General features: G+C 42.8%; 1 protein-coding gene across 1 annotated transcript in view; it reads right to left on the minus strand.

Moving 5' to 3' along the window:
• The window catches only part of jph3b (junctophilin 3b), a 35,649-nt gene that overhangs the window by 1,189 nt on the left and 17,576 nt on the right, over positions 1-16,884 (minus strand). Inside the window, 6 exon segments of the mRNA XM_079567507.1 lie at positions 583-804; positions 806-1,066; positions 1,068-1,525; positions 2,268-2,392; positions 10,276-10,641; positions 11,525-12,011. Coding sequence (XP_079423633.1) covers positions 583-804; positions 806-1,066; positions 1,068-1,525; positions 2,268-2,392; positions 10,276-10,641; positions 11,525-12,011 — 1,919 coding nt within the window.

Below are 16,884 nucleotides of genomic sequence, written 5' to 3' on the forward strand. Positions count from 1 at the left end.
AGCTCTCCTGATCCCTTCTCCACACCCCAATTATTCAAATATCTATAATATACGCACGTTAGAGAACCTTCAGACCAGGAAGCGGAGGTTGCCGTCACAGCGACACGAACAACTCCCCGCACATCAGAGCAGTCGTGCGTCTATGCCATTGATTAAAATGATAAAATAATGGAACATTTACTTCCGGAACACAGGGCGGGTTTCGAGGTGAGCGGGATCCATAGCCATTGGCCGATGGTGAGGCTGATGGTGCTGACTGATGAAAAACAACAAAAAGCAGCTGACTGTGTGGCTCAATTGCTGTGTTCCCTCTGTGTGTGGTGCTACTTTCACTAATGACAGAACTCATTAGTGTCACCGATCACAGCATGATCATAGGCACCTCCTGAACCAGCCACAGCGACCCTACAATTAGCAGTAAATGAAAACAGCGGAGCAGAAACGTTCATGTGAGACACAGAAGACGTGTGTACAGTTCGAATAATTGGGCCACGGGAAAGAACAATCTCAAACTATCCACAAGTAAGTAGAATTTGTTTGTTTGATTTGTTTGTTTGATTATACACCTCTAGAACGACTTACCGTGGTGCCTTTTGTCTGCGCGATGCTGAGGTCTTGCTCTGGTGTGATGGGGGAGGACTTGAGCGGAGGTGAGAGGGTGAGGTCCCTCCGTAGAGGCCTCGAGTCCATCTTGTCCCCAGTGTGTGCATTGTCCTGTTTGGACTCTTTCCCCGCGTCCCGAGCCTCTCTGCCCTCCCTGGTCTCCCGGTTCTTATGCCTGTGTCGCTGGACAGTATGTGAGCGGGCCTTCGTTGTGAGGGTGCCTGTCCTCCGCGTGCCCGTGGGGCTTGTGGGCAGTTGAGTCTCTGGGTTGTAAAGGCTTCATCTCCATTTCATAGTTGCTGATTTTTTCCTCATCTTGCTCCAGGAGACGGCCGCCCCTGCCCCTGTGTCCGCCGGACGTCCAAGAAGCAGAGGAGGACGACTCCAACCACCGCTCCTGCCGCACCTGTCTGTGATTGGACAAGCCGTGATCTCGAGATTTGGGATTGGAAGAAGAGTGTTTTGTTATGTCCGTTGGTCCTGTTCACCACGCGTCCACTGACGGCCTTATCTTTGGACAGAGCCACTTTGCGTTTGTCCTCGCTCCAGCTGTTCGCCCTGTTATACTCGTTTGTTTTCCCATTCTCCCCCCCTCCTTCTATTAACACCTGAATCTCCGTCTGCCCGTTACCTGCCTTCTCATTAGCCCCTTCCTTAGCCTTGTCCCCGTGGTCCACAGCGATCTGTCGGTGGAAGCGGGCACTTTTACTGCGCTGGGACGGGCGTGTGGGAGGAGGAGGGGTGTGGGGCGGGGAGGAGGAAGGTGGGCTGAGGTCAGGAGTCACTGCGTCGTTCGAAGGGTCGTCTGAGGCGACGCTCTTCACATAAATGTCCGGGCTGTCAGCGGTGCCAGCGCTGCTCGATAGGCCCTCGCCCTCCATCTCACTGGACACCTGCCGCTTGGGACGCTGCACCTCCATGCCTGGAAAGGACCAGAAGAGTGTGAATGTTTGTCATAACAGAAACAAGCAGGATGACGTGTTGGGACGGTCGCTTGTAACCCGAACTACAGAGTTACCAGCCCTTTCCAAGTAGCAAGAGTTAGGTCACATTTATAGATGCCTTTTCTCTTCATTTAATATTTTTGTGTTGCATTTTTAGTTGTTGGCTGTATTTCACTGACACTGTATAATATTTGTCCTTATCAGAAAGCACAGCCGAGTTTGAATGTTTGCTACTATGCTGCATAAGTTTCTTGCTGCATAAGTTTCACTGTCATAATAATTACTGCGTGGGGGAAAAGATATTACAGCTCTCAGGGGGGGTCAGAGTCCTGTTGATGACCTGCAGCGTTTTACAGGTGTGACTGACACAGTTTCCAATGTAAAGTTGGAGGGATGTGGACAGTGACCTTTATAAACATACACATGCTCTGTGTGAGCGTGTCTGTGCTTACACGTGTGGACATGGACCTCAGCTGGCTATAAATGAACAAGTACATGTCATTTAGTTTGGAAATGTGTTCACTATACTGTGTTTATTTCTGTCTCATTGTGGATTATATCAGTTGCACCCAGTTTTAAAGATATTCCTAAATCATTGCTTGACACATTTATTATTTCAGTAAATCTATAGCCACGAGAAACATTTGCATTATTCTTTATTGACTATGTTAAACAGAGGCAACAAAAAGCAACATTTTGATGTTGTTGCAAAGCTCTCACCGTTTCCTGGGTGCTGGAACGAAGGGGAAAACTGTTTGGCAATGACTCTGGCCATTCGACTCTCTTCTTGGGCTTTCTGAGCTGCTGCCACTGCTGCCTCTGCTTTACCCTGTGCATGCGATGTCCTGGCACACAAAGGAGAGACAGAGAGACATACAGTCAATATGTAAAACATATTATCGGTCTTTATTACATGAAAGATGAAAAGGTCGAAGGCACTTGATCACACAATGAATGTTACTCTTTTGTTTCTGAATGGGCTGAAAGTAGCCTTTTGGACAAAGATGGGTGCTACTAGTATAAATAAACCCCACCACACATGGTCTTTAAAAGTCCGCCTCTGGCTAGATATCATTAGTGTGGCTGTTCTTGCTCGAGAGGCAAAACGTCCAAAATAACAGTTCGAGAACCTTTGTGTGCAATGGCCAACTCATGCACGACTGAGAGCTTCCTTGTTAAACAGGAAAGGTAATATGTGTGAAACTTGTGTGTCCTAAAGCACTGTCATTGTGTAAGCCTTTCAGTTTGTGATATCCAAACACTATGAATCTATTCAGTAACACCTACCAGTTCACTGCAGTACACACACTCCTGTTCATTGGTTTCAACTTGTGTGTTGCTACAGTCCAAGGGTCAAGGGTCAATCCATTATAACCCAGACACCTGAGCCTACACACTATCAGCGAGTAGGCACTGACAGGCTGCAGTTTATATGGTCTCACAATAAAAACAAAGAAACAGCCAGATATTCTTCAGCATGAAGTATGAAGCCAGCCTCATTATCTGTGTGGAAACCTTATAAAATAATCCATTAAACATATCCTCCTCCGTGAAACCGCTCCATTGCGGAGTCCTTTTCAAATCTCCCCTGGCTCTTTATGTATACGTCTAGTGCACCCACTTTCACACTGGTCTTCCTCTAATTGCTTCTTTATCTCTTCACACTTTTATCTCCTCCATGCTCTGTCTTTTTGCTTTTATAAAACATGTCCTTTCTCTCAATTTCAATACAACTTCATGTTCCATTTGCCTCCACCTCAGTCTCTGCTCGAGCGCCCTCTCTCTGGGCTGTTACTGTCTTGATGCAGTGTTGCATGTCGATGCCTATTGATTTTCTCCTCTGTACCTACTGCCTTGGTGGTGCTCTGTTTGTCTCTGCACTTTACCAGCAAACTGCTGTGAGAGCTTGAGCCAGGCTCTACTTTATGCTTTAGGTGTCCGCTGGGTATAGAGCAGAAAAATAACAGAAAACTAAGCCTCAGACTTCACATACAGAGGCACTGAAATAAAAGTCATTGCCCTGTTGCCCCAAAACATTACTCTCATGGTCTCTTTTATTACATTAATACCATATCAATAGTAACGCGGCTGCTAACAGAGTTCTTCCAAGGCCCCTTTCTTTAGTTTTTAAGTTGTTTTAGCTAATGCTAGCCATGGACAATGTTTGCCGCTACCTCCTAACATTGTGGATTTCCATGGCAACATCCAATATTGTCCAATCCCATCCCAAACTCTATTCCACTCATTTCACTTTGTGCGCGAGGCGATGGAGGACAGCCAAGCTTGCTTTTGACCGATTGCATTATTGAGGAAGCACCCCACTGGCAGGGAAGAAAGACGCCAAGAAGTAGCAAGAAAGTAAATCATATTATATTCATCTCGCTCCACTTTGATCCTCGCTGCGTTCGCCTTACACAACGTCAAACTCCCATGTACAACTTCCTGTCCTCTACGCGTTGTTTCCCGGGAACCACCTGTTTCTGGATGAGTCAGCGGCCCGAGAGAGAAGAGCGGCCCCCTTCAAAGAGTTTTGATTATACAACAGCCGCCGGATCAGCCGCGGAAAACCAGAGCGAAGGATTCAGGAGGGGCAGAGGACGCGGTGACAAGGGGAACACTGGACACACTTTGGGGTCCAATGAACACTAAACAACTGTTAATTCTTATATGTGATGGTGGATACTTTTGTCATTTTTCACTAATTGAGCATGATGAAGGAGGAACGAGGAACTTAGCGACAGAGTTATCGGGTGAAGACAAGGCCATTTAAGAGGGTCATGGGACTGTAAAGATGAATTGTTTAGATAGCTTTTGTTAGTCAGTGTTATAGAAATACGAGAGGAAACACTGCATTCTGAGCTGGACAGAGTGTTATTATTCGTTTCACCGCTTGTCGTGATAGATTGAAGGTGGGTTGAGGACCACTGCTATAAAGAAAAGCTTGTAAGACTGTTATAATGTAACAAGGGACACCGAGGGCCTGTGAGCACTTGCAAATGTGCAAAACGGGCAGTGCAGGCTAAAGTGGTGCACAGAGGAGGTAGATATGAATCATAAACGCATAAGGTTACAGCACAAACTCATCTATATATCAGATTTCAGCCACAAATAACATTTCGATTGTTGTTGGGCACAATGAATGACACAATAACTGCTATATTCCTTTATATCATGTGTTTTAATTTGCAGTGGGTAATATGTTGTTAACAAGCAATGTATCTGCAGAACAACATTAGCCATGGTCTGGGTGAATACTCGATTCTGATTGGCTGTAGGGTGTTCGTTAAAAACTAAAAAAGTGATAACGTACACCTAGTCCAGCTGTTTCCATAACAATGATAAACAATTGAGCTGGAACTAGCTTCAGGTCAAACACATTAAAAAGTGAAATAACTCCTGCCCAGGACTTAAAAAAAGAAGCAAACAGGCCCCAATGAACAGTTTCAGTTCGCAGGACCATGGTGTTCGCGTCGGAGAGTTCACGCCTCCGCGTTGGCCACTTATTTCTGATAATGGACACCAAGCCGTGCATTATCCCTTACGTAAAACCACACCCACACTTCTTTTCGGCGCAAAAGAACATTGATTGGCGGCTGAGGTCGAACCAATCACGACCATCACAGGGAGCAGACATGGTTTCGTCGCTCGCTGCGCTGCTATGTTGTACTTATATCAACAGTGGCACGCGCAGAAGTTGTTGCCAAAACTAATGATGGATGAAGGAGTCGAGGACTTTGTCTCCGCCTTCTCGTCAGTTTATAGTCAGTTCATATTTGTGAATTGGACTGCAGCTGTCGTCACGTCCGCTAATTGCTGATTGGTTTATTTCACTGACAATCTGTGCGCTTTAGGCCCGCCCGTTCAAACTGCCCCAACGTGAGCTTTAAAGGTACATTATGCAATTTTTATGCAAAGAAAAAGAAGCTGTTGATTGTGCATATTTGGCTGTATGATTAGCACCTTTACTTTTGATCACGGTGGTCTCTACAACACTCCAGGAACAATTGTTTTGTGGTAAGAGGGTTCGTCAGCAGTGAAAACCTTCCAAACAATTGATCCTGGTGTGTCCTAGAGACCACTGTGATGGAAAGTAAAGGCGCCATGCTGATGTGCTCATACAGCCACTGGATTACAAGTTCACAAATATCAATGTTCAAATAAAAAGTTGCATAATGCACCTTTAATGGTTGAATAGTGAAAATATACAAGTCAATATGCAAGTCTTAACATTATGTTTAATTATTCTGAATCTCATGGTGTAAAATACTGTGTTTCTTTCATTGAATGAGCCTATAAACCTAAATTCATGATCAAAACAATTTAGCAGCAGTCATATGACCCGAGTGTGTTGCTCTTTTGCGGATAAAGTGGATAAAAGGGTTAGGGATCTACTTTTGGGGCTCACTCTGCCAGTTGAGAACCACCTGTCTATTTGACCATTAATGGCAACACTGTCTGCTGCATCTAAATAAAGCACTTCAAATGTGTTATTGTGATGGCTCTGGTAGTGGTCGGTTGTTTCAGAGTTTTGTATAGAAGCTGCATGTTGCTTGTTTCCCCTTGTGCCACTGTAACCGATGTGGCGTCCGGCTGTTTGCTCAAGGCCGATAAACAGTGGTGACTCAGAGTGGATGCTCCAGTTCGCAGCAGCGTCTTCACCCGGTTTGATCCTGGAGCCTAAAGCCCCGTGAACAGACGTTAGAGGGATACAAACCGGAAAAGCTCGTGTCCAGGTATGAATCATGCTTCCTCCTCGGCTGCTGGAGTAATGACGGAGACAATGGAGGTGCTTACAGGGCCTTGATCCGATTAGACAGTGGCACGGTAGCTGTTCCTCTACTACATCGTCTCGGACTGTTTGGTCCTTTTGTTTTGGACAGATCTCCTCAATTGCAGCTGTGCAATCAATACGTCATCGAAATCACAATCTCAACTATGGCCGGATGTAATTTTAATTGTCTAAAGTCAATTCTGTGGCAATAGCAGGAGCACCGGGTTTGAAGTTTGGAATAAAACTGAATATTTCATCTGTGTTAAAAAGAACTGGAGTGACTGATCTTCTGTTTAATATGTGGTTTATGTAAAGATCTGTGTTAATTAGCCAAAGCATAAGAGTAAAAGCTATTTATTTGTTTTTGTCATGAAAAAACTGAATCAAAAATCGAGATGTAAAAATAATTCTTATTATTGTTCTGCCACATTGGCCAGCCCTACCCCATGGGATCCTCTGTTATATTTTAAATTACAAGAGAAAGAACATGGACATATGTTTGACTTAGACTTGCTGATAATTTGATCCAATGCGCTTCCAAAAGATCTGTATCTATATTTAGCAGCAGATAGTACACAACAGTGCCCAGAACACAAAGAGTTGTGGGTAAATATATTCCCAACCGTCTCTAAACGGTCTCGCCCCATCTCTGAGATGTGGTTGCAGTTGACCTTGTCTTCCACTCCCACAAAGGATTCAAAATAATTAAGCGTCCTCCAGAGAACAAAGTGTTATCACGTGACTAAGCTCTGTATATCTTCTTGCTAACAGACCAGTCTAATGCAGCACAAACACACAACCTCATGGTCAAATGTGGATGAGATTTATAAAAACTCAGTACTCAGTCTTTACTCAGTATTATGCTTGATGTGTTACCTCTAAAGTTCCCTAAGGGAGGCCCACCAGGAAATACCTGCTGTGTTGGGACTGTCCTGCCTTGTCCTGACCGGTGCGGACCAAAATATTTGGGTTACATTTTTACGTGCATTTCTCAGGGCATGAACTGCTGACAGAATAGAATATTCATAGAGAAGGTTCACCGCTGTAGTCACCACTCAACACAAGTACACGTTTGTTACACATACAGTACAGTGAAACATGACTGCAGTATTATTCCTGCTCCTTTTCTCGATTGTGTTTATGTGAGCTGAGTGTTGCATGTTTTAGGTGAGCTGCAGCAGCACTGTTTCCCTAGCGCCGTCGGAGGCCATTGGGACTAATAGGATTGGATCTTCACTGATTCAGCTCAAGTTTCCTTTCTCATGCGCTGCGCTGTACACGGCTGCCTGTGTGCGTGACACTCTGCACTTTGCCTGAAACCATTGTGGACCAAATGCCTTACTGTCATTTCAGAGGCCGACACCAACGCACAGCTTACTTTTCCATGAAACAATAGCATCACAAGAAATAGAATATCTGTATATGTCCCTATGGGCAATTTAAAATGGCAGGAGTAGCTTTAAAAACTCATCCATCAGTGCGCGCACAAAACAAGTCACAAAATGCGGAATATGTGCAAAATTACAATGTGAAAATGGCACTAACGTTCAGTTCAGAAGTTAAAAATATTATATCTAAAACCAATGGTTTGAGAGTCACGTGACATGAAACTATTTAGAGAAGCTATCTATCCAGGTGGTAAAGTTCTGCTTTGGTCCAATTTAATTCTGGTTTAGTTCTCACAGTAAATAAAGTGGGAGAGAAAAGTATGTGAACGCTTTGGAATTTCTCACATTTTTGCCTAAATTGGTCATAAAATGTGGTCTGATCTTCATCAAAATCATAACAATGAGTAAACAGTGTCTGCTTGCTTCAACAATCAGGATGAATCTTGAACAATTCCTCTTTAAAAAATTCCTGGGTTCACTTACTTTTTCCTCCCTGTCCTGTGCATGTTGACATGTTATGGCCATTAGAAAGATGATACAATGTAAATGTTAGGATGGCATTAGTTTAAGCAGACACTGTTTACTCATTCTTATGAGTTTGATGAAGATCAGACCATATTTTTTGAACAATTTAAGCAGAAATGTGAGAAATTCCAAAGCGTACATTTTCCTCCCACTGTATTTCCTGTGAATGTGAGAACTAAACCAGAGCTTAACGAGGTCTAATTCATGACTAAACCAGGAGTAAACCAGGACTACATGTTCAAATTGATCGCAGTTCTCCATAGAAAAGAATGTACGGAAATTAAGATCCCAAGTGTGTGCTCTTGCCATACGCAACACGACTCATGAAAATGCTTCGGAGCTGCAAGTTGATAAAGTTGATAAACAGACAGAAAAGCCCACATTTAAAATATGTAGCCAGTTCCCTTAACAAACACACTTTCTGCAGTCACAAATAGCAAACAACTGTAAAACACCAACGACACGAAACAATTGTAGAAGATAAGTCCCATTGCATGACCACCACATACGTAACAAACATATCGACAAGAGATTAGAGCTGGCACGGGGACTGAGAAACAACACTGTAATTTAGCAGATCCACTGAGCCTGACCCACAAGTTCAGACAATATTGGACATAGTTACAAATGACGCAGCACAGTCAACACAGCCTAATGACCTGGTTCCTGGGAGCAAATTGGGTTATAGACCTACTTTTGTGTGTCCCGATAAGGGAGCGGTATCAATGTGTCCATGACTACAACTCCCACAACAGCTCATTCATTTCGACTTCAGGGTCAGAGCGGATAATCAACACAGACTGCGCTATATTACTGTCCTGATGTGACTGGCTTGTTTAAATAAAGTTCAGTGCTTGGGACACAACCCTCTTAACCCCCCGTTCACCTTCACCGTAATCCTGAATTAATCTGTCATTGATCTCAATTAAACCCATCCTCGAGGTCCACGTCCTTCCATCCTGTCCACGCACTAGTAAAGAAGACTGAGGCAATAATACTGTATGTAAAGACTAATGAGATCGTGATACCAGTGTTTCCCAACCAGAGGTACGGGGACCTGGAAGGGGGTACTTGGAATGATTTATATTTTGAAAGGAAAAGCCATATTTTGCAGTTTTGGGGCATTTTAGGTTTATTTTGTCTCTTAACCTCTTTAACCTCTTTAGCCTGAACAAAGAGCATTTTCTCCAGTTCGGTATTACTCAAATCTAAAAGCTTCCCAACTGGAGAGTAACATTATATGCCTCATTTGAAAGGTAAGACCTACAAAAGTGAGCATCTTTGTCTCTTTTTTGTTGCTTTTTTGTCATGTTTTGTCCTTTTTTGTTATTTTATCATTGCTTTTTTGTCTCTTTTTGCTGCCTTTTCATTTCATCTTTTTAGTTGCGTTTTCATCCTTGTTTTCGTCGCTATTTCGATGCTTTTTTTAAGCTTTAAGATTTGGGTAAAGCCAAACTGGAGAAAACGTGCTCGGTTCAGGTGGGCGGTAAGAGATTAAATGATTACTTTCTAAATAAACTGCAACACCAGTGAAAAGTCCAAGACAAAAACGGTTGGATCCACTGCTGTACTTTTCTGTAGTTGTTCATTCCAACCATTAAAAGTAACTTGATTTTGTTCTAATTGAAATGACTTTATATTACTTATATTACATCTTTTTCTCTGCTTTGTTGCGTCCCTGCATTCGCATGAGGAAACTCAATCTGCATATGTTTGACTCCCCTTCTTGTCTTGATAACCAGTAACTGTTTGAGACTACGTGAATTCTTTGTGTAGACCAGGGGTCACGAAACAATGACCAATGAATATTTTTAAAATACATTTAAACGCATTTAAAATCATTTCTATTTGAAACAAAATTTAGGTCAAATAATAACCAAACTGTTCAAGTCAATTTTATTCATCTCAATTAACAATGTTTTGTTGTTTGAAATTATTAGTGGCAAGTTGCAATCATATTTTACACTATTTGTTTTATGCATTTTGGTGGTTCCTGAAAAGTTTATAGACAAAGCCTCCTGTGGCGGATGAGCAAAAGCAGTACCTGGACAAAGCGATCTCCGATTTCTGCCTGGCGATGTCCGCCGCCTTCTGCGCTCCCTCCACCGCCCGGTCCACCTTCTCCCTGATTTTACTGGCCCGGAGTGGGATCAGGTTCTTCCTCTTGCCGCTCACCAGGACGTTCTGCTTGTACTTCCCTTCCTCTTTGGTGCCGTCGGGAAACGTGGTGCAGCCGTATCCGTGGCGCTTGTTACTGAGCCACTCGCCCTCGTACTGCAGTCCATCGGAGCGCCGGCTCACTCCGAATCCAGTCCTCTTGTCATTCTTCCACTCTCCGCTGTAGGTCTCCGTCGCTGTGGCGTCTACATCGTCGTCAGCAACCGCCAGTTCTGCATCTCCATCACCAAGACTGAAGTACAGACAGAGGATCAGGTCAGAAAGGTTAGCATTAGGAAAAGTAACTAATCAATTTTCCTTTGTAAAATCTACCACTGATTACCCTGTTATAATAAAGCACATACGTAGATATCTTTACTTTGTGTATCGTATTTCAGAAATTGTTGTTATATTGCTAAAGCTCAAGTGAAAGCCTTATCTTTGTATCATTTGGAATAACATATTTACTTTGTTTCACAAAAGCTCTGTGTGTCAGTGTGAACAAATCTACAAGTTGCGCTCATTATTAGCTTTGCCAATAATTAATCCGTCCCAATAAGCCGCTGTCGGCTCCTGTGCCAACAAGCAGGTTAAGAACTGCTGCTGACTCTTGACATCCAATGTCGCGCTAATTGGCCAATTTAAAATAAACCAATCTGATGCTTCAAACATCACACTGTTAAACCCTAGACAGATGAGCCTCAGTTCACGGGACAATAAACTGCAGATAAACCTGTATCCATTAGAATTAGCATGAGGTCACATGACCATGGGAAACGTCCTCTCAGGCACACAGCCAGCTCTGTAGTAAACTCTGCAGGCTTCACACCACCTTGAGCTGCAGGAGTGAGACTTTCCAAAGGCACTGAAGTGGGACATCTGTAGCCTTTGTCTCCCATAGACTTAACCGAGCGGTCTGACTATGATCTTAAGTGGAACGCTTTATGTGCATTTCTATCAGTGGCAATAGTTGGTAACAGTGTTTGTGCTTTGTCCATGTATTTATTATTTATCTAAATGTTGAGATTTTGTGTGATTTCGTATGTTTGTTTGTTTTCAGCTTTGACAGGACACAGCACAGTCAGATATAGGGGATATAGCCGCTACAAAGACCATGCTCTACCCCGTGCAATTACCTGATCGTGGAGTTGATGTCCGATGCAGCAGACGACACAGTGCTCATGCCGGCCTCACTCCTGAAGGAGCTCTGTTTGGACCTCTGTGAGGCCAGTGAGCTCCTGGACTCAGACTTCCTGAGTTTGAGCCCAGACAGGATGGACCTCCTGAACAGGCCACTCTTCCTCTTGCTCTTCAGCAGTTCCGCCTCACTGTGGGCCGTCAGGACAAAGCCCCCTCGGGACACCGCGGGGCTGCTGCCACTGCTGCCCGTGCTGCACATGGACACACTTGTGGTGAGGGTCCCGTGACCGGAGGGCGGGACAGGAACCACGGCTCCGGACCGGTCCAGCAGAGCAGTCCCATTGCTTTGCTCTGAACCGGACCTCAGGGAGTTTATGGAGGTGCGCAGTGGGGAGCGGATGACGGCCGCCATCCCGTATGGGACACTCTGTCTAACGCCGTAACCATGGCGCATCCCACCGACCCACTGGCCCTGGAAGGTACCTGGGAACAGACAGAACGCAATTTGACACCCAAGTCTATTCAAGATGCACACTGTAATAGAATGCCAAGATCAATTCCTAATAGTTGGTGTTTAGATCAGTCAATCAATCAATCGATCAATCATAGGGTTGCACCAAATATTAAACAATGAAACAAAACAATAAACAACAACAGGTCTTAATCTCAATGGGACTTTCCTGGTAAAAAAAAAAATCAAATAAATAGGAAACCTAAATACCATAATGTTATTATATTTGACAGTACAATATGTCATTGTTAATATGAACAGTTGATTAGAACAATGGGTGTGGCTTTAGTTTCTGAGCTGTTTCATTCATAAACCGCTGCTGCTCTATCGGCCGCACGTTTTCATGTTGCTGAAAATAGGGCATCAGTGTCTTTCCATTCTTCCACCCTCTCCCTCTCTCTCGCTCACAGACACAAGCGGAAGTGTGTGTTCCAATGGGAGTGAACCCATCCCGCCTGCCCATACCTCTGATGTAACAGCACTGATTCATTCTGTGGCAAACGCACTCGCTCTAACCAAACTACATTCCCATATAAGGACTGCAACCACGTTCCCTGCTCTATCGCAAACAAACATTTCCCTTGTGGGCTCAAGTGTCAGAGAAGTGGGAAGCGCTGAATGAAGCTGCGGTTAGAAGCCATTGGTTTCTTGCTTGCGTCAGAAAGAGGGCACAAAGCTACTGTCCACCATCGCTGCTCGTGAAGATGATACAGTGGCCCACCTTGAAGTGTAAACAAACAAAAACAAGAGTCGGTGCCATGGACAGCTGGCCGGCACATCTGGGCTTGAGCCTTTGTCATGTCAGCAGCACAGATGTACAACCATATGAAAGGTAGATCAAACGAAACACATGCACACTCCTAAAAAGCTGTTGACAAGCTTAGCATCTCGTTAGGCTGCCACCAAAATGTTTAGAGAGGAAGGGAGAGGGAGACGGAGAGATCAACTATGAGCCACAGTTACCAGGTAGAAAATGCAGAATTATTAATTTTAATGGATCCAGTAGCACTTTATTAAAGCTTTTATTATTGATGATTGTTTGCTTTTTTATGTTTTTGCTCATGTGGATTAACCTCTCACCCCCCACCTGAATCGAGTGCATTTTTTCCAGTTCAGTATTACCCAAATCTAAAAAAGCCTTCAAAAGTGATCGTAACTTTGTCACATTTTTGAAGCGTTTTTGTTACTCTTCCATAGCTTTTTTTTGTTGTGTTTTCATCACGTTTTCATGTCACTTTTTGTGGCTTTTATGTCATGTTTTTGTTGCTTTTTCATTGTTTTTTATGGTAACGCTTTAGAATACGGCCCGGTAATTAACAGGTAATTACGGTGGTACATCACTGGTACTTACAGAGGTAATTAACAGGTAATTACGGTGGTACATCCCTGGTACTTACAGGGGTAATTAACAATTAATTATGGTGGTACATCCCTGGTACTTACAGAGGTAATTAACAGGTAATTACGGTGGTACATCCCTGGTACTTACAGAGGTAATTAACAGGTAATAACGGTGGTACATCCCTGGTACTTACAGAGGTAATTACTATGTAGTTGCAGTGGTACATTCCTGGTAATTACAGAGGTGTGTTTAGGTAACTTAAGTGGTAGTAACTAGGTACTTTTAGTGGTAAGACCTAGACCATCAGTGATATAGATTAAGAATGGGCTTATGTAGGTTATAATAGCTGGTATATGATAGTTGCTTATGATAATGATGACTTTGTGAATAAACAAAAAGTAATACATTTAATAACACATGTGTCTCTTTATTTTGATGAAAACACAGAGAAAGCAAGAAAAACATTTATACATTTATTACATTTTGGTATACATTCTCCTAAATAAGTTTTCCCATACAGGCAAATAATCTGTATTTACATCCCTGGACTTTCATGTACAAATGACTGTAGTTAACCAGTAATTAATACAGCAACCCCACAGACATACCAGTTACAACACTTGTAATTACCAGGTAATTAACACAACTCACGGGCCGTATTCTAAAGCGAGACAAAGCTGGTAACTACCGAGACTTACCAGCTACAACACTTGTAATTACCAGGTAATTAACACAACTCACGGGCCGTATTCTAAAGCGAGACAAAGCTGGTAACTACTGAGACTTACCAGCTACAACACTTGTAATTACCAGGTAATTAACACAACTCACGGGCCGTATTCTAAAGCGAGACAAAGCTGGTAACTACCAAGACTTACCAGTTACAACACTTGTAATTACCAGGTAATTAACACAACTCACGGGCCGTATTCTAAAGCGAGACAGAGCTGGTAACTACCAAGGACTTACCAGTTACAACACTTGTAATTACCAGGTAATTAACACAACTCACGGGCCGTATTCTAAAGCGAGATAAAGCTGGTAACTACCAAGACTTACCAGTGACAACACTTGTAATTACCAGGTAATTAACACAACTCACGGGCCGTATTCTAAAGCGAGACAAAGCTGGTAACTACCAAGACTTACCAGTTACAACACTTGTAATTACCAGGTAATTAACACAACTCACGGGCCGTATTCTAAAGCGAGACAAAGCTGGTAACTACCAAGACTTACCAGTTACAACACTTGTAATTACCAGGTAATTAACACAACTCACGGGCCGTATTCTAAAGCGAGACAAAGCTGGTAACTACCAAGACTTACCAGTTACAACACTTGTAATTACCAGGTAATTAGCAGGTAAGTTGCTAAGCTGTTAAGTTGCATTACTTACCAGTTACATCACTTGTAATTACCAGGGACATTCCAGGATTTTTGACATAGGGCCTCATCTCCTAGTTATCCAGAGTGTTGGAGTGTGGAGATATATTTACTTTTTAATTCAAGCAGTCCTTATATTTTAAGAGTTTAGTGGTGCTAGGCTAGTGCTGGGCTAAAATCAACAGCACTCTGGAAAATTAAATAAAAAATTAAGCCCAAGTCAAAAATCCTGAAAAATCCCTTTAACAGAACTCAGGGGCCATATTCTAAATTGAGACAAAGCTGGTAAGTTCCAAGATTTACCAGTTACAACACTTGTAATTACCAGGTAATTAACAGACCTCACGGGCCACCTCACGCGAGACAAAGATGGCAAGTCCGAAGACTTACCAGTTGCAACACCTGTATTTAGCCAGAAATAACGGGCAATTAACAGTAAGGTTGAGTTTTCAACAGGAGTCTCTGAACAACGTCTTCTCAAGATCCCGCCTGCGGGTCCATAAGCCTGGTTTCCATCAACAAAAAACAGCATTTCTTCTTCTGGTTCTGAGGCTTCTTATTTTCTTTGGTAGCAAAGGAGAGGAGCCTGCGATTCCACCAAATGGACTGTGGACTTTAGAACTTCATTCAGTCGTCAGTTGTCCTCACAATGGCGGGGTAGATACAGGTGAAGGTTACCTCTGCAATACATAATGTTTATAAAGTAATTGCGTGTTGAACATTATTCTGTTCTAACAGCAGGTGGACAGCAATATCACTTACATTTGTTTTGACCCATCGGTGTGCCTCTTCTTGGAAGCAGGACCTAAAAAATGTAAGTGGAAGATGTCATTTTAGTTGCAAAGGTTTCTATATTTTAAACTTGTAATGAAATTCACATAAATACATAGACTATTTTTATCTATGGCTGAGATTATCAAATGTATTTCTGTTTAGTGGATTGTGTGTGTGTTGGGGGGTCTTGCAATTGTAATCGCAATTGATCACATTTAATCCTGCTTCATTACGTAAATGTATCTTCTGTGAACTATAAGGAGAGTGTTCCTAACGTGTGCACACCTGAACTATGGCAATGCAAAGCTCCAGGTTAGGAACCACTGCTTTAGGCAACAGTTTGTGCTTCCTACTATACATTTAGTCCCTCTGTGTCACACTCACAAATTATTAGGATCCAATTTGTATACACGTGTGCCTTAGTCCATGTAAATGCGACCACATGAAAGAAAATAACCCCCAAATAAGTTTGTCTAGAGCCAGCTAAATGCTTCAGTGAAATTAAAATAACAAACAGCTTTAGCAAGTGCATTACATTTACGCACTTTTAAAGTGAAGAGCTGAGAATCTTTCAGGGAATGCTTCTCATCCTCACATGGAAAATGGTCCTAATTTACACGGCGCTTCTAATGTCAGTGCACGAGCGGCCTCAGGTCTACTGTAACAAAACCTTTAACAACATGCACATGTGTAAATACTTTAGTCATAGATGAGAGGTAAACAAATTAAACCTTACTCAAATCTACTTACATTCTGACTGAGTCTTTGTCAAAGTGTGTGCTTCATTTCCCTGCATTCTTCTTTTCCGTATAATGCACAACATACTGGTGGATACTGGAAAGCCTTCATGTCTTCATCCTCACAGGCCTTTAGATCACAGTACCTTCTCTGGTATTTGTAAAATGGACAAACAGGATACTGAGGTGAGGACACTTAAACTTCCCACAACTATTGCAAAAGTCACTTTACCTTCTTTTGTGTGCATATCACTGAATTCCAATGTAGTAAGATGTTGTTGCTAGAGATGATTCTCTAGTTGTGCAGACCCTGGAGACAATGTGGGGGAAGTGTCTTGCCCAAGGGCACAACAGCAGCATGTACCTGTGGGAGTTGGGGTCATCTAGGTAAAAAGGAGAGAGTGAAGAATTAGCCCCATTCCCATTTGTGACAGTTTTATGTCAAACACCAAAAGAAACTGTCCTTTTTCTTAAATTAATTTCAATAGAATTCTCAGATTAAATTAAACAGATAAATGTAATACACAGGGATGGCCTGGTCAACCAGCTGCTCTTGCTTTCTGCTCAAAGACAAGAGTATCTGGGACTTTTCTCACAGCCAATCAT

The sequence above is a fragment of the Gobius niger genome (genome assembly GCF_951799975.1).
Source record: "Gobius niger genome assembly, chromosome: 12".
NCBI lineage: Eukaryota > Metazoa > Chordata > Actinopteri > Gobiiformes > Gobiidae > Gobius > Gobius niger.